Source organism: Blennius ocellaris, assembly GCF_963422515.1.
Source record: "Blennius ocellaris genome assembly, chromosome: 2".
NCBI lineage: Eukaryota > Metazoa > Chordata > Actinopteri > Blenniiformes > Blenniidae > Blennius > Blennius ocellaris.
In genome coordinates, this window is record NC_137651.1 from 25,212,735 (window position 1) to 25,231,721 (window position 18,987).

Consider the following 18,987-nt stretch of genomic DNA (forward strand, 5'->3'; position numbering starts at 1 on the left):
GAAATGACTTGAAGTTCGTTTATAACCAATAATAACATTTGTAATTTCGGCTACGGCGGCAGATACATTTATTCCCTTAATATTAGCTCACCGTACCGTGGAATTATGCGGTACACATTTGAAACGCTTGGTTTTAGTTCCATTAGATAGGTTACACCTCAGCAATTTAGCAAAATATATGACGAATGTGTAAGAATATAACAATTAATGAAAATAAATATTCATATGCTCAGTGTAATTTTGTAACTAGTTTTTGAGTGATAATAAGTCTATAAAGTGTAACCATGTAACATGCTACCCTGAACAGCGTGAAAAAACTGTATTGAATATTTTTACACACTCGATTATTTGTTTCAAGACTAAAATGACTAGAATTAACTCAGAAGTCAAATTACGTCTTTTTAGGTGTTAACTTGATACTTTATTTGGAATAATCTTGGCAGAAAATATAGAACCAACTGCAGAGGCACATGAGCTAAAAGGTCACCTGGACATTGTATTTCTGCCCACTTTATATGTCAATTGTCTTCCCATTCCTAATGAGGTCCAGCAGGTGGAGCCAAGGAAAAGCTTGTCTGAGCCGTCGCACATGTTAGTGTTGAAAGATTTCAAGATCCTATGGACACTTAAGCCAGTTTCCACTGCACAAAAAGTGCACGGACGGTACAGTAGTACGGAGAGGACCTTATGAATCCTCTGTTTTTGTCGTTTACATACTTTTTACTAGTTGTTGTTTTTTGGTTATTTTAACTATTTTTTTGAAGCCACATAGCTGCAACTGCAACTTCCGTGTTTTTGATACATTGAATTTATAGCCTGGATTTTTATTTGACGAAAGCTCAATAAGCTTTCCATGCCACATTTGTGGATCTGATAAAAGAGATAGAGTATGCATCTGTACTGCATGTATCTAAGTAGTTGTAATATATAAAATGGATGGTAGCCATGGTGAAACAGTAAACTATATGACAATCTATGAAAATGTTGGTTCATATTTGAGATCATACAAAGCTGTTCTGAGACACTGCTTCATTTTGGATACAGTATTGTTGATTGGAAGTAGGCACATCTACACTTTGGCTGCACTGTAATGTTACCAGTGGGAAATTCCCAGAGCCTCCCCGAAAGGCAATCAGATAGGACAGGGAAATTACTTTAGTTCTTCAATGTCAAAAGGGACTTTTCCCACTTATTTTCTCTTAAAAACGCCATCAATGTTGACTCATTTGGAAATGTCAGGTTTCACTTTGTATGTTTCAATTTAAAATGCCAAATGGTGTTGCAATTAAAGCCACGTGAATAAAACTGAAATGAATTGTTCTGTTCCATCAAATTCTTTCCCACACTTTTTAATCCATTAAATTGACTTCCTGATCCCTTTAATAAGTTTATTCTCGCTGCAATAATAATGAATGAACTCCACGAACACTTCAGTTAACAGGTACATTGTGCAAACAAAGGTGAAACTGATACTTTGTGATTATTGAAATAAATCTGACCTGGGTATATTGTGTGATTGCATGTGCAGATTAGAAGTGTTTATTATACAGAAAAATACGCTTCTTGACGCGTCGCGATAGACGAAACGTGAACGAAAAAGGTCTTCCTGAAGGACGTCAAATTAAAATTTTACTATAATGATGCGGGGACTTGTAGCATCTGTAGAACTGGTCAAAAAGGATATTTTCCCAGATTATTGCACGCCGCTCTCGTGGAATTCGGGATCAGGCTTGAGTGGCTCTAATACGCATGCGCAGTAAGACCTGCGAGCGATGGCGAAATTCCTGCCTTTTCTGCAAGGGACGGGGTTGGATGGAAAGTTCTCTCGATAAAACCTGCAGTTAGGCTGACATTATCGAGACTTGTCGTCGTCACGGCCGCTCGCCTTTCTCACTTCGGCCCGTCCTGGGTGTGTTCACAAGACGCCATCGTCGGTCACTATACGAGGAGAAGGGGTAAAAAAGAAAAAAGCACATCATCTTGCTAACTACTAGCCAGGTAGCATCGGCAGGAGCTAACGCTAGTAATGTGACGCCTTTGCCTTGTCTGGGGTTTATCGCGGTAGCTAGCGACTTGTCGGCGTCAGGTGTTGCGGGAAGTCGTCGTGGTTGAATATTTTGTTTGGGGGAGGAAGAGCTGTGAAGGACACGTTAGTGTGCATCCAGACCGCCGCCGCCGCCGCCGTGCCAACCTGACAGTGAGTAACGCGAGCTGCGCCTTCACGACCACCCCGATCTGTTGCGACACTTCGAGTTTGTCTGTAAATAATCTGACGCGTTACTGAGTTTCGATATCTAAACTGCGGGGTTATTTTGCAATTAGATAACGAGCAGCTGTGACATAACTTGTGTACACGCACTCACACAACACCTGTAGCCAGAGTAAACCCTTGTGCAGCTAACGCTGTCAAACTGGCTCACATTTTCTACGAACCTCAATTATGGTGTGACGTGGTAACTTTAAACGAGTTGATTTAGTACCAGGCCGATCTGTTGGCGTTGGTTTCAGCCTCAAATCATCTGTACATGCCCTTTAATAGCTGGCCAGCTGTTACAGACTTTTTGCAGATGTCTGCCATAAAGAGTAATACATTTCCCAGAGTGCTGCACCACAGCCTCCATACAACCCCCCCCCCCCTCCAAAACAAATACAATAAAATAAAAGGTTAAATAGTGAACACGTTTCCACCTAAATGTTCTTTGATGATGCACATCATAATGATTTGGTCTGAGTCGGGGGAGGTTATGTGTGAGGGAGTAAAAAACACCATTTCATTCAGCAGTGCAAAGAGTGTCCTTTGTTATCAAAACTGCAAGTGAAAAACAGCTGCTGAGTCCCAGTCTGTTGCTCCGTCAGCCACAAACAAATATGCTCCACGGTCAGGACAACAACAGATGTTTGCAGATATTTCGGTTGAGATATTTTTGCTTATTGTGCCGGAAAATGAGAAACTGTGCACACTTGTATTGGACTTCAACATTTGAGTCAGCTGGAGGTTTTTTTTTTTGTAATTTTCCCCAACCAAACTGATATATTATCAAGTTCTTTTATAAACTCAGTTTTCACATATAACACATGGAAGTAGGGGAGGTATGCTTAGAATTCAAACACTTTCTTTGAACCTCATAATGTCACTGAACAATTGAGGGTTTACAGCAAGATGCTTGCCATCAGAGTGTCAATTTGTTCCCTCATTATTATCTTAACCTTTGCAGTTTATTTCACCATTCAATGTTGGTTTACTAAAAAAAACAGTACATATTTAATTATTCATCATCTCATTGAGGGACAAAGGAGGAGCACGTCACACATCTAAGACCTTCTCGGCATACTAATTTCACTTAAGGCCCCTACTAAAGCTGTAGTTCCCTCCAATTGATTTCACCGACCACTGTAAACTGACTTTGCTGTTTAAGCTTAAGGAAAGGAGGAGCTAAAGCAAACCGATAAGCCAGATCACTACAAGGTTTAGGGACGCATGCGCTTGAGTGTAATTAGGTTCAAGGACACATGTTACATTTCTCTCAGTCTGTTTTTGAAAGACTATGTTAGTAATGTAGCAAGTGTGCAGTGTTTTGACATTATATTTCACTGCAGTCTTGTAAAAGAAATTATTATTTAGTAAATAATCTCGCTGGTTGGGCAGTAGACATGTCTTTTCTATCTTTTTAGTTCAACAATGGATTTTTTTTGTACAGCTCTAATGTTTATGTGATATTAGTTTGCATTTCAAGGAGGGTATTGAGTTGGTTCTTTCTATTCTAAAAACACTTGGACAGTTGGAGTTTGGCTAGTGGTGAGGTAAAAGTAATTTCTTATAATGTAAATGACCCGTTGAACCCAATTACATGCAATGTGATCCTAAAAAAGGGTGAAACAACAAGCCCAGTGGGTGGAAAGTCATCTAGAGTGTAAAGAACATAAGAAGTAAAAAAAAAAAAAAAAAAAAAGCAAACTACACTGAGAAGTGGTAAGGAGAGACTATATATCTTGGTAAGGGGAGACATTGAGTTTGTGTTCATATGCTGATTAACACGCGTGATTTCTACATTCTCAGGTTTTGGGAGTTTGCGTTTATGTAAGAAGACACTTTGAACTTGACTCGGCTCTCGCCAGAGATAATATCCACACCTTCACTCATCCCCAGCGTGTTTCTGATGTGTGTCAGCTGACAGTTATCCGGCACCGTCATATCGCAATGTGCTCCTTTCCTCTCCCTTTGTGGCATGTTTGGTTTCATTCTCCTGGATCATTTGACCGTTAGTTTATTTTCCGGCATTGTGTCACTCAGGAGTACATGCGTCAGGAAGAAAGGGAGATGGTATTTCATCATAATGAAAATTTAAGATTTGAATAAAAAAAAAAACAACAACCCACTATTGACCACTTGTTGGCATGCTCTAATACGACATGGCTTTGTATTTCTTTTTAAGATGTTTGTATGGAGGTTACAATTCTCATTTGATGGTGATAAAACAATGGAAATTACTTTATGGCTGCATCACATTTCCACCCGTTACGTCAAAAGTCATGCGTTCAGAGATTGTTGGCTTCATGCTAGGCGTTTCATATATATCTTGATTGGCTTTAATTATACAACCAGAGTCCATGAAAGCCTTGTTTTTTATTAGTTTTATTGCATTTCAACAGCGGGAGGAAGCTTAGAGTGTTCTTGCGCCGTATGTATCACGGAGCATATTTGATTTGAATAAATGAGGCCTTTTCAAGTAATCCAGAATTCACTTGTTCGTGCACACCGCTGCGTTCGGACGGTAATGATTCAGCTGGCCTGAGATCGGCTTTGCTTTTTTGCCCGTGGTCATGTGTTTTAAATGTACAAATCAGCGTTGACGAATTGACTGGAGATGAAGATGTCTGGTGTACTCTGTTGGTGTCCACTGAGCACGGTTTCTCCGTTGCAGCAGTACCTCGTCAGTGGTGTGAATGAGGGAGACATGGCAGACCACACGCCACCTCTGGAGTCTGGCCAGCTTCTCAGCCCTGAACTCCCAATCCTGGCCTCGCCACCGCCTCCAGCCATGGTCAACGGGGAGGGCCCCCAGCAGGTACACTCGAACCTTCTGCCCTTCTCATGTCTTTGCATCTCGTGTCTTGCTTCTATTAGTCACACTCGCTGCTTTAAGTACGTTTGGGTCAAGTGGCCTTCTCGCAAAGCGGCCTTGCAATTAGGGACGGGCTTGATCTGTATCGGGTTCCAATACCAACGTGATTCACAGATTGGACATTTTCGATGCAGCCTGCAAAGATTTCCGATCTATGAGCCACGTCTGCGCTTCACTGGCTGTGAAATATGGAATACATTTCCTGAACGGAGGCGGGTCTCAAGAACATTCGTACTTTTCATACTAAAAATCAGCAGAAGGTATTTTGTCTGTATTGAGGCACGATGAAAGTTCTCCCTGCTTGGGGCCAACACATTAATTCACAGCAACAGACACGCGTTGTCTTTTTAGCCACGTTAAGAAATTAAATCCGACACACGCAAAGCTGAAAATTTGTAAAAACAGGATTTGTACACGTGTAATTAAGCAGTTGTGACTTGTAAGTGTGGGGAGAAAAGAATACTGCAGGTGCAAACAAACAATTCTACAGGCACACAACTACAAATTCAGTTTTACAAGTACGCAAACATTTTTCACCAATAATGCCTCCATAGATATGCTACAAACATTAACAGCTGAGACCACATTGACATTCGTATTGACAGATGACCGAGTTGGATTGCTATTCCGGGGAACTCTTGTAAAACTACCAAGTCCCAGGAGAAAATTGGCCGGGAGTCCAGCTCCACTGGAGGCCACCATTGTTGTTTTAGTCCATTTCCTTGCATGCGCAGTAGCAGCATTTCCATTGAGCACAAGGAGACGAGTCCCGTGTGTTTCCAGAAAGTGTCATAATTCTCCCGTCTGCACGTCGGCGGAGCCCGGGTGTTTTTAAAAACGTCCAACTTGGTAGCCGTTTCCAAAGAGTTGCATTTTCAGTGGCTCTGAGCACCGTCGTCATGTAAACGGGACACTCAAAATGAAGCAAAAGTTTTGCTTTTTAGTTGAAATTGTTGCTGTGCAAATGGGGCTTAAGTGTGCAGTTACTTACTGGAGAACAGAGATATGGCCTTTCCTCTGTATTTTTTTTTTTTTTTGTGTATATTTGTGACGTTATATGCGAAACACTGGATCATTTGAACTACAAGAATCTTGAAGCTTTATTATGCACAATGGGCATTGATTTAAATGTTATTGTTCTGCGCATGGTGTATGTTGTATGTTGTATGTGGAGCACAGCAGAGGCTTGTGTGTGGAGAAAAACTGAAACCATCCTGCTGACGTGACATTGGATGACAGAAAACATCCATTTGAATTAGGTTAAAGGACATTTTATGTTTTAATTGGATTTTAATCAGGAACATCCTAAAGCAATAGAATAACTGCATTTGCAGTATTTCAGAGCTGGCTCTATGTTAAGGATTTATTTCTTCTGTTCTGTGGTAGAAACTTGGTTTCATGTGATACACAGCTGCCTTATATAAGGAGGTCCGCCTTTTGTGAAACCTGAGGTGGTTTTGAAGTGAAACAGAATATGCAGATATAGTTTTCATTCATACAAGTACTGAAACAACAGGGCAGGACAGAGAGTTCTCACTTTGGTTATTCACAGGAGATATTTCATAACTAACAGGTGTTTGTTGCGGACAAGTCAAGGTTTCGAAGGTTGTTTTGTCGTTGTATGTCCAAGACGAGGGTTGGTGTGCCCCATAATGTTTTGTCCCTTACAGTGTGAACTGGACGTAATCAGCCCGGGTGATTTCCCCGTCATTTTAATGGTCACCAGTCCAATTTGCATAAGTTCCCTTGACTTCGGTACGAATGTCATGGAACCACCTGCACTATTCTCTCAGCCATCTCCTCAGTCTGGTGCACTTCATCCTGATAACACAAACGGTCGTACTGCGCCGCCAGCGACCTTTCCACAGTGGAAAAAAATGCTCTCCTGAATCGGGCTTTGTTCACATCAGAGATCAGATTTTGCTGGATGCGCCGGGCTGTGAGGGAACTGTTGTCATGGAATTCAGTTACCTTACCACATCCCACAAATGCTACCCGATTGGATGACCGTGCTTCATGTCATGGTTCACTCTGCTTTACGAGAGCTGAATGAATAAACTGCTGCAATAGTTTCCGAGCTTATAACATCACTGCCCTGCGACAGAGACGTCTTCATGTGTGCACAGGATGGCTGACGTACACAGAAAATCAATGACGTCTCTGTATTTTTCCAAATGGTATGTTGGTGTCATGTAGTGATTCCTGATGTTGGTCCTCTCCCTCTTGTATCTGTTGTTTGCCCGGAGGTTGTCAATATTGATTTTACACATGTCAGAGCTCGGCGTAATTAGACGTTTTCTACATGCGAGAGCAAACCTATGAAACTGTCGGTTGCTTTTAATATAAAGCCTTCTGCTTTTGTGTGTATATGAGTGGCTGGGTTCAAGCAGGGTTTGTCCCCACTGTAATGTTTTGGCAAATCAAACACTGAAGGGGGGATTGGCAGCCTTTCTGAGGAACATTTTATTTATTTTTTTTAAACCTGCTACATTTCTACTGGTTGTTAGTGACTGCATCTCAATGTAAATTTCACATTTAAACTGCAACAATCTGAAAATGAAGTCAGTCTACAGGGCAGTGACACACACTGAAAACCCTGTAATTTTCAGAAGACAATATCTTGTAAACATTAAGCACACAGACATTAGTATGGACAGATGAACAAATTGAATTAACAATGAAAACAAGTAAAACACAGATTCAAACTCCCTATATACGGCTTGAAGAGGGAGGGAGAGAATTCCAAATGTTGGTTATCAGATGGGGCTTTTCCACCAGAAAGAACCAGGAGCTAGTTCAGGACCAGTTCTTAAATGAGCTCCGCCAAAGAACCAGTTCTCCAAAACGTGATGCGTCACTGATTTCCGATCCAACCTGCAGAGATTTCCGACCCATGAAGCCTCGTCTGTGCTTTACCGTTGCTGAAGCGACTCCGCAAGTGTTTCCCTGCAGGCTGCTGCGCTCGCTGGCTGCAAAATGTAGAACGGATTTCCTGAACGGAGGCGGATCTCATCGTCAAATGAAATGTGGAGTAATGAGTCAGGAAATCCATGCGTAGGCCCTGCCCCGGACAGATCTGGGAGCCTGGACAGATTCTAACATCCAGAAGATGGTAGTAATATGCCAGGGATGCAGTTAGTCTGCCAAATTCATAGAAGAAGAAGAAGGAATCTGAGATGGCGAATGCCGACATTGAAACGTGTAGTATTTTGGCTGTTTTAGTGTCCTCTTGGCTTGAAATTTTGCCAGAAAGACCTGTCCAATGTCAGGCAGGCTGTCCGCTGACTAAAGCCTGTTTAGCGGTTAAACGTGGCCGTGCTCAGCGACGTGTTCGCCCGGTACAGTGCGTCCGCTCTTACCGGGTTCCCTTCATCAGAGGTTCGACTCTTTTAAAGGAAGAAATTTGTGGCTTATCCAGTTTTATGTAAAAATTCAATGTTGCTGTAATATTTTATGGGTTAAAAAAAAGCTTTGAATAATAAGAACAACAATCACAAAGGAGTTTTTATTTATTTTTGTAATCAAAGGAACTGACATCTGCCACTCCACCAACTGTAATGACTGAAGGAGGTGATGCACCGGGCGACCTTTGAGCAGAGTGTGATATATCTTTATTATTCACACAACCGAATACTGTGCGCTGCATTTTCAAGGACCGTACATTCTAAGCACCCTTTCCGACGTCCTTGTAAATAAAGAGCCCGAGTTCCCACAGCAGGAAGGAGTAGGTCACAATGTCGTAGCGGCAGATTGACTTTTTCTGCCATTGACGTTCAAGTCGATGTGGCATTCAAGGTATTTCTCAACCAATAATTGCAATGTGTCTTCAATACAGGTACGATATGCGTGCCAGTTGCCACAACGATTCACTTTTTTTCCCCCGGGCCTTTTTCTTGAATGATGCTGCGACTTAACCCTCAGCTCATGTTTGCCGTCTGTCTGAGGAGCTGCAGAGAACCACTGGAGGCCGTCTGGGTCCTGACCGAGTGGAGCAGGACTCCGGTGACAGTGAAGAGGATTCACAGCGATGTGGCTGACCCCTTCATTTCTGACCTCTGGTTTGAGACGCTGGAAAGACACTTTATTCCTCAACCTGAACTTGGCGCTGTATTAATGCTCTTAACCAATGAGTCAGAAAGAAAGCAGATGGATTTGGGTCATTACCTGGGATGATTTCTTTTAAGAGATGACTTTGGCAACAGTATGATTAACTGCCTCCTTCCATTTAAGGCTCGTCTTGAATGTTTCCTCACTCTCTTTTGGCCTGTTGCTAAATGGGGAACAGCTGAATGTGTCTGCTTCTGTCAATGTTTAAGCTTGGCTAATGGCTCATGTACTTAGCCGTGGCTGATGGATATGTGTATTTTCTCTCCTTTTATTCAACAGCATTTGTTGAATGTTTCCATTAGCTTTGTGCTTGTGTTTTTTTGTGTTGCTTTGTATTGATGGATTTTTAGGTCTGTTTTTCTTACCTGACAGATTGTGAGGGATCGGTACCAACCCCCGGCACATATATCTTGTTGTGCACTTTCTGTTAAAACCCTTCCCAGGATTTATGAAGCCTTTTGGGTAGGGCTGCTCAATTAATCGAATTTTAACCGTGATTAGGATTTTGGCTCCAGACGATTTCAAAATTCATCAAATTGAGGGAAAACTATTATGTTGTCGAGACGATGAGCGGGACTCAGAGGCGTTTTCCGCTCGGAACTCTTTATTCTGCATTCGAACACACTTCTTGCTTTTCTTTTCTCTCATCTCTCCAACGGAGCGCACACACGGTGTACCAACAAAACTACTTCCCTTCCTAAACCCCGCCTCACTACAAAAGAAAGTTTTGTAGAGGCCCGCCTCCATTCACAAAATCCATTCCACATTTTGCAGCCAGCGAGCAGAGCAGCCGGCAGGCAAACGCATGTGGACTCATTTCAGCAGAAGCACAGACGAGTCTTCATGGTTTGGAAATTTCCGATCCGTGAATTACGTTCACATCGGAACCCGATCCCGATACTGGATCGTCTCGGCCCCGTCCCTACTTTCAATTATACAAGGGTGGCTGGAATAGGAGAAAGTGATTTGTTGGGTTGGCATTGGGTTTCTTTTGTTTGCCTGTCATGTATATTCTTTCATTTTTTTTTTTTTTTTTTTTTTTTTCACACAAGTCTGCTGTGGTTTGAAAAAAAGAGAAACAGAATAATCCGCGAGTGTGTGGCGAGCTTGTGGCCGTTACATGTCACCTTGGGATTGTACAACACAACTCTGCATTGAGCCACCTTCAGCAGTGGCCTCGTGTGCTGCAGCCAGACAAAGGAGGTGCAGCCCTGGACATGTTTCCGTCACTGTGCACTTTATTTCCTGGTCGGCCGCTGGTAAATCTGTGAGGATGTGGGGCGAGCCCACTGTTTGTCAACGACTGCGAGGAGGCCGACAGTGTCCAGGACCCTTTCTTCCTCGCTAGCCCCATACACCCTAACCAAACATTCATTCTCAATCTGTACCAATTTGTAACTTCTATATTTCCTTTTTTTTTTTTTTTTTGCATGGAAATAATTGGCAGTCATATAGTGGGGGTGGGGAATTACTTTTACCTTAAAAACTGAGTAACCCCTTCTGTGGAGGGTCAAGCAATGATTCATCCCAATTCAGTTCAATACTAATTAATAATTATTTTTTTTTATTTAAAGGCAGTATGTTACCTGATTTCAGACAGCTGTAGTTCCCGATCTGCATTGCTCAAGTTCTTCTATTTTTCCGTGTTTTGTCTCTTAAGACTGCCGGTGTACTCCCATTGCTAATGTTTGTAGCATATCGATCTTTGCATGCGTGGTTTGATAACAAAAATGGTGCCAACTCGTGGCCCGGCATGGTCCATCTACCTTGCGGCCATTCGATTTTGGTTTTAATGTTGGAAAACGCAAAACCGGAAACCATCCGATTCTCGTTTTTCGATTTGATATTGAAAATCGAAAAAAAAAAAAAACGGAAATCGGGTCGTTTTCCAGTATGCATTTCTTAAACGAAAATCGGGAAATAAAATAGGACCGTAATTCTTTATTTCAAGTTGGATTTGCCAGAAAACCTGGAAGTCGAACTTTCGAAACCCCCCGCCCCGGTGATATTCTTTAAAAAATGTAATGATTTAAAAACTTAGGGAAATATCTTTGGACGGTTGCGCCAACGTAATTGTGAACACGAACCCCAACGACATGACTGTGGGTGGAATTCGAGGGTTTCCAGAGAGAAATCAGCCATCAAAGCGAGGCTTCTCCACCGACGTGACAGACAATCACCTCTAATCACCTCCAAGCTGAAGTTGCTTCAGCTCCTGCCGAGGTGAGTAGCGTTGTACGAGATTAATCTATGATATAACAATGCACAATTAAAATTGCGTCTTTTCATCGATTGAACCGCATTGATTAACCCTAACCCTAACCCAATTGTCCTCATTTATCACATTAACTGAAACGTTTTTCAGGGGAGAAAAATTCACATTCAAAACTAAATAACTAATAATTACAAATGTGAGGATGAAAATGTACTGAGGTTCAGTAGGGTTAATTTGTGGCTACACTATAATATTTACACATTCTAAAAAAAACCAACAGATTATACTATTTTGTGTATTGGTTAAAGGTTTTCTAATATAATACAAATATGTATTATTAGTGTTCTTCTTGATAGTATTACTATTAGCAAGCTGATGCAGCTCGGTACATTATGTAATTGACATGCTCTGATAATTAAAATTCTGACGTTAAAATTCCCGATATTGCTTTGCAGGAATGGTATTGTTAAAAAATGTTGTGTTTTAATTAATCATGCAGTTAATTTTGTTGTTGTTGTTGTTTACATGCACTCAGATTATTTGTGATAAGCAAATCCTTTTTCTTTACTTTCAGGACCATCGCAGTGAACGGATTTGGGGGAAGGTTTGTATGTATTTCTTGCTGTGAGCCATTGAGTTTGTTGAACTAAAATCTGAATTATATTAAATTGATCTCCATCAAAATGTAATTGTCATTTATCCATGTACTGTGACAGTCTCTTCTTTCAAGAATAATATAATAAAATTGTCTTGAACTTCCTGTGCATTCTGTCTCCATGAGGTTTTTACTGGGAAATTCTCCTGGCAACTTTGTGGATAAATATCCGAGTCAACTATAAAATAAAGGCCTCCCTGTCAGATTTGCAGCCCCTCATCTGTCTCGGCAGTGAATGAAAAAGTGCAACAAGTGATTTTAACAAAATGTTCATTCTTAATGAGAGAATTTGCTCTTTCAATAAAGTTAGTTGACCGTTCAATATCCTGGGATATGAAATAATAATAATAATCCATGCTATTTCAAATAACATAACAGGAATATTGTATTTGGTCATTATATGTTTCATTTCAAATATAAATAAAAGGTTGTGTTTGCAGCCCATCTATAGGATGTAGTCTGGATGCATTCAAACCCAGCAAGCAGTTGGTCCTCCAGAGCCTTGAGGGCTGCATCGAGATATCCTTTTTTACATTTTTTTTTTCCACTTTTCATATGCAGAGCTGCGAGTCTCCATGAGTCAGTAATGGCTGGAGAGTGGAGACTGTTCACAAATTCATAATGAAATGCTGAGAAAAAAAGGGAAGCAGTCCTCTGATTTAAAAAAAAAAAAAAAAAAAAAAAAGATGAGGCAGATTCTCTCCTTTGTGACGACTATTGTGAGGATAATCATTTACAAGAACATGAACATGGATATTTTTTTCTTAATTTTTTTTCACCCTCCGTTTTTCCCTTATGCAACGTTTGCCAGGGTCGTGGATCCGTGGCGCATCATCAAATTGCTTTGAATCATCGTTGCACACGCAAACGTGTGTGCCATCAGCTGCAGTGAGACTGCGTTAGTTCCTGGCCAGTTTCCGACGCTGGCAGGATTTTCCCTGTGTCATTTGGCTCCCGTTTCCTGTCTGCCCAGCTGCTACGGCACATCAACGCACAGTAAACAATTAAGAGGAACAAATAGTGAGAAACCCGAACTGAGTCACCAGCGGGCCGAGAAACGTCAGAGCCAACAGCCATGAACGCACAGAGCAGGCTCATTCTCCGGGGTAATAAAACGGCAGCGGCCACCTGTCAGACGCCGTGTGCTAACCGAGCCTCCGTCTCTTTGCACTGGCTCGCTGCTCGTACATGGATGCTAATCTTTACAGTAGTTGGAACAAGATATATTGTTCAACCTTTGGACAGACCATGTATCTGATTTTCTGACCGTTCCGGTTCTCTTAATCCACGGCTTGTTCCCTCCGTTACTCTGTGAAACCCCTGTTTTGAATAACACCAGGAACCCATTGCACATTGCAGTGCTTGGTCATCTGTATGAAAAACCACCTTTTTTTTTTCTGCAGTGGAGCACTTTTACAGAGTTTTTCCGTTTGCAAAAGAAGTCGTCACAGGATGACGGCCGGACATTAATTATTGCTTGTCCTTGACCTGCACCTTGCATTAGTGGAACATTGCTGCTTCAGGGGGATGTTGGAGTTTATTTTTTCTGTTCGCCAGATGCACCTGTCAGAAGATGAGTTTCAGCGATAAACTCTCACAGGGTCACTTTGTCTAGTTGCTGTGTTCAAACTAGGGCTGCATCTAACAATAATTTTAGTATTTGATTAATCGATTGATTATTATTTTTGATTAATTGGTTACAAAAAAAAACATTTCAAATTGTCGGACCAGTTGATATTGAACGAACCAAACACCAAATGTGTTATGATTATTTCAAAGCACATAACTGAACCAATACAAAGATGTATACAATATATCTACATGTATATAAGATATATACAAAATAACTATTAAATATGGTACAATATTACTATAGTAACCTTTAAATTTACACTTCAAAGTTTTTCTTTGTTGTGGTCACAGTGTATGGAATGAAATTGTCTATATTTATATACAAGCTCAAACGGTAAGTACTGAAAATGATTACAATCTGAACATAAAGTAAATTTAATGACACATTCTGGTGCAAAATACAATGAAATGTAAATAAAAAAACCCTTGCATAAATCCTTTAAAACATCCTTGCTTGGTGGGACCAGATTGGAGAGTCTTGCGTTGGGTTTTGGCCCACGGGCCTTATGTTCTCTGCTGTAAAGGGAAAGTGAAATGAACGGAGAGGAGCTTCACGATGCGCTGTTCGATGCTGCTGCGATAATTCACAGCCCAAAACTAATCTCATGACACCACAACGTCACAATCTGAGCGCACTCCTGCGAGGCTGGTCTTTTAGCTCCAGTGCTGCGCCGCAACTTCCGTGTTGTTTCCAAGAAAGCGAACGCCGGCCGAGTGGCGCATAAATGGCGCGACGCAACGAATCCATAATGAAATTCGTTGCCAAAGCTTTTAATAATCGATTCTTATCGATCCATTTTTGCAGCACGAGTTAAAATCATTGTAGAGAGTAGCGCTCTTCCCTCTTAAAACTGATAGATAGGAGGGTTAACACAATAATTGCAGCTACTTATTTCATTATTATTCTTTAAATTTGTATAAATGTTTCATAATTATTCTATGATTTTTGTGTACTCACTTTGAACACCCAGCTAGAGCTGCGACACATTTTCTTGTTTTATCCGCCCCTCCTCGTTCGATATTGCTTTGTCCAACTCAGCCCCACAGGGGGGCTTGAACCGATCTGCAGGCTATAAGGGTACCGATCATCACGGGTAGAAAGAGACGATCGCGCACGCATCCACTCCTACCTGCAAATTCAGAGCCACGAATGAGCTTCAAATGCGTGTTTTTTAGCCGGAGGGAGTCAACTTTATGGTGATTGAGATGTGTCATCTCTCTCATGCTCTCAAGGCTAAAAAGCAAAAAAAAAAACACTGAACATTATGATTGGATTCAAAAGTGTGTCTCATCGTCGCCCAGCGCAATATAATGTTACCACTTCAAGAGCAAAAAGGTCGAAACAAAGTGCTTTTGTTTGTTTGGTAATGGAATTATTTTTGGAATGAGAAGCTACTTTTGTTCTTTTAAAGAGTCCTCTTTTTCATAATGGTATGACGGGTTTGAATAACAATACTTTGCTCTGGTCACCATACAATTTGTCGTGTTATTTGGTTACCATTGAATTAAACTGCTAAAAATACAGATAACCTTCACGGCAAGCTGTGTGCTTTTACTTGAATGACGGAGAGAGAAGCAGAAAAAAGTGAAAACAGAACAGAACAAAAAACAAGGTTTTTTTGCATTGTTTTTGTTTCAGAAATGTTTCTTGTTTACATGGCAACGTGTTGAAAATTTCTGAAACGTTTTTCAGAAACTCTGAAAACAATGTAGTTTTCATGTTGGGCCTCGAGGGTGCTGCTTGTATTTGTAACTTTGTAACACAGACGTGCAACACGGAGAACAAAACGCTGTAAACATCAACCATTGGAGTACACAAACATTCGTATTGACGGACGACATCGGTACAATTGTATCGCTGTATGGACTGGGAGTTATGACACTCTGGAGGACACTATTGGTATTGTCAGTGTTGTTGTTTTTTCCCCATCTACACAGTGACGGAGCCCGAGCATTTTTGAAAAGCTCCACCTTGGGAGCCATTCCCAAAAAGTAGTGTTTCCACTGGCTTTGAGCATTGTTGTCATGTCAACGGACACTTTGATGAAAGTCCATGCTTTGGACAATAACAGATTAGCATAAAAAAAAAAAAAAAACCCTCAGCAGATCAACAGGCTTTTCTTCTATGAAGAACATAATTACTACAAGTTTGAACTCATGACATAATACATTTTTGTACTCCTATGAAATAATTTTCTTTAATTTCCCTTAAGCTTATGTTTAATCATTAATGTCCGTAGCTAGATTCAATTAAATCAATATAGAGTAAAACAAACACTTTCTTGATGTACTTTCCACGCCGTTGTTTCTGTGACGCAGAGAATCTAACTTGACACGCGCAGATGGAGTGATCAGCGCTGTCGCTTTAAGGGGCGATCCATTTAGAATAAATGAGGACAAATGTTACTGAAGCAGCAACTACTTCCAAGCTGTGTTTATTGTGTCGCAGCACAAATAATTCCTCTGTTTTGACTGCGGGTGCGCCGCTGTGTGATCTTTGAAGATGGCAGAGGACTGGATGCCGCGATTGTCACCAGCGCCGGAGCTCTGCAATTGAACTCCCACCACCTCACCTCCCCTTGCCTTGATCGGAGTGTTCAGAGAGGATGCGTGGCATGTTGCTCTGTGAATGGGAGAGGGAGCCGGGGAGAGTCTGAGGGGGAGGGACAGCAGGGCGGGAGAGGGGGGACTGTAGCGTAGTCGTATATGTCAGCCTCAGAAGCTGCGTGGGTCGCTCGGCTCCCTCACGCCATTGTTGTTGTTGTCAAAAAGACAGAACAAAGGACTCCCCTTGCTGTGGACCCCTTATACCTTTGAGCGTCTCAGCTGTGCTATGATCACGTCCTGATGGAATGCTATTGAAATGGAGCACAGCAGACGTTAACTGAGCTGGCACACAGTCCGTAGCAGAGGCGAGGAGGAAACTGCAAAGCAAACTGAGGCATCACCCAAACTCCTCGTCTTATTTTTCTTCGCTGCTGTTTTTTTGGGTCTTTCTGGAGAGTGGCCACTGCTGATAAGGTTTCAATCCCTTCTGTGACGGTTAAGCGCGGACATTGCCGTGGCTTATTTGTTGAAGGGGTTGCTGTGGACACGGACGGCGGGGAAGCTGCGCTGGAGCCAGAGGCAGCAGTGAACAAGCCGCCTGCTGCGGAGAGTGCCGCTTTCGGAGCAGATCTGCCTGAACCCGGCTAAGCAAACATGAGACTCGCGACACACTTTCCGTGAAGACGACATCCAGCGCGAGAGACCGAGCCTCCGCGTTTGACGCACGTCTCTTCAGTTTCTTCCTGGACTTTATGCAAGAGTTGATGGAAGTGGAGGGTGTAAAAGTCCAGCCAGATGTGTTAGCGTCGCAGGTCATGTGATTTCTCAGGAGGGTTGGGTGAAATGGTGGTGGGTCCAGTAGACCCCGGAGCCTCTTTTTCTCTCGGCGACTGTGAGAATAGTGACGCCTGAATGAGAAAAAGCAATGCGGGCAACAGTAAGTAGCAGCAAGGTTCTTTTGGAAGCAGAATTCTAAATGTCACAGTATTGATTTAAACTGTTGTATCCAGTGTGAAATTAAATCAAGAGAAATGATCTGAGGGGAGGGGGTGTCAGTTTCACACGGAAGGGTACAGCGCACACATGCTCGCACCCTGCTGTGAAGTGCCCAGACTTTGATTCAGTTAGACCTCCCTGGCCCCTCCCGCCATCCCCACCATCTTCACCTAACCGCTGACGTGACTTGTGTGGGTTGGTATGAACATGCGAGACTCGGGTGTGTGGCGGTCAAAGGACCCCCCCTTCCACTCGCCGCTGAGCACATGAATGGGAGCATTGTCAGAGATGGAGGTGTTGATGATTTCAGTGCTTGAAGAGAGCCATAGGCAGAGCCCTCTGCCAGAGGAGTGTAGATTCTTTGCCGGTGACTTCCACAAGTGTGAGGTAAATGGTGCCCACACACAGTGCCAGGCAACAAATGCCTAGCTACGCCTGTTTGGGAGTGTGTGCGGGAGCGCTTTCGATTCCAGCTACTTGATTTAAGTCTCGCTCGATTAAAATGTAAATTGAGTTTCCTTCGGGTTTTTTTCAATTTGAAATCTTTAGTGAATTATTTCATTTTCATTGTACTTGTAGTTTTCATGATCAAAAAGGCTGAAAGGAACAACTCATCTGCTGGCAGCACGTGTTGAATTACTAAATTGAGCAAGGAGCACTTCTGGAGTAATATAACAAAAAAAAAAAACAACTCAGCAATTGTCATACTTATTTTCCTGAGAAAATGCTTCTCACCGCCATTTGTCTTCATGTCATGATAATGTTTCACTAAGTGACTCACCAGCTTTAAGAAAATTAGCATTTCTAATGCGCCAATCTTTGTTTCTTCACAGGTAATCCTGGTGCAGGTAAACCCAGGTGAAGCCTTCACTATTCGAAGAGAGGATGGTCAGTATCAGTGTATTACAGGTAAGGACGCTTTTATACTTTGGCATGTATATATAGAACTATATAGTCTTTATTGTCATTGAAACGCAGTACAACGAAATTGTAAGGTGCAGTCCTCTTTAAAGTGCTGTTTTATAAGAAATATAAAACAATGTGCTGATAAAAGCAAAACAACAATATAAATAAATAAATAGATGGATGAAAAATTTCATAAAATGGGATGAACAATATTTATAATACAATATTTCAAATATGATTATTGATTTAAATGCATGTTGTGTGAAATCACATGGAATGCATTGGACCTGCATTGAATGAGTAAGCCATAATGCATTGATTATTAAAAAAAACAAAAAAACAACAACCTTTAGACATGGCCTTTAAAGACACAATGGGTTTTTCCACATAATTAAACCAAGTCTGTAAAAGACAGCAACATCTAATCATCTCTGCACAGTGAACTCTTCTCTGCACATATTTTGATTTTGTCCTTCCACATATTAAAGAGCATGAAATTTAGATTTAAATCTGAAACGCAACAAGTCCCATTGATCAAAGTTTAATTAAGTGGTCAGTATCGTCTGTTAAATGAAAATACAAGTGACACAAAGCTTCAGATTTGTCACCTTTCCGTGGAAACGCACTGCACCGAAGAGCTCTCTGTGTTGTTGGCAATGGAATAATCAAACCAGTGTTAAGTGCAAAAATTGCTTTTATGCATAAGTGGTTTTGTTACGTTCCTTCTCAAATCCACTTGGGCTGTTAAATTGAATGGATGATTTGCTCATCTGTAAAAATGCCCGCCTGTGTTTTCAAACACACCT

At 41.6% G+C, this 18,987-nt stretch overlaps 1 protein-coding gene across 1 annotated transcript in view; it reads left to right on the forward strand.

The window, feature by feature from the left end:
• The first annotated feature begins 1,790 nt into the window (after positions 1–1,790).
• Positions 1,791–18,987, forward strand: part of fndc3a (fibronectin type III domain containing 3A) — a 52,670-nt gene continuing 35,473 nt past the window's right edge. Inside the window, exons 1-3 of the mRNA XM_080502539.1 lie at positions 1,791–1,955; positions 4,923–5,066; positions 18,109–18,184. Of these exons, the coding sequence (XP_080358665.1) occupies positions 4,956–5,066; positions 18,109–18,184 (187 nt within the window). The 5' untranslated portion in view covers positions 1,791–1,955; positions 4,923–4,955. The remainder of the gene's footprint in view (positions 1,956–4,922; positions 5,067–18,108; positions 18,185–18,987) is intronic.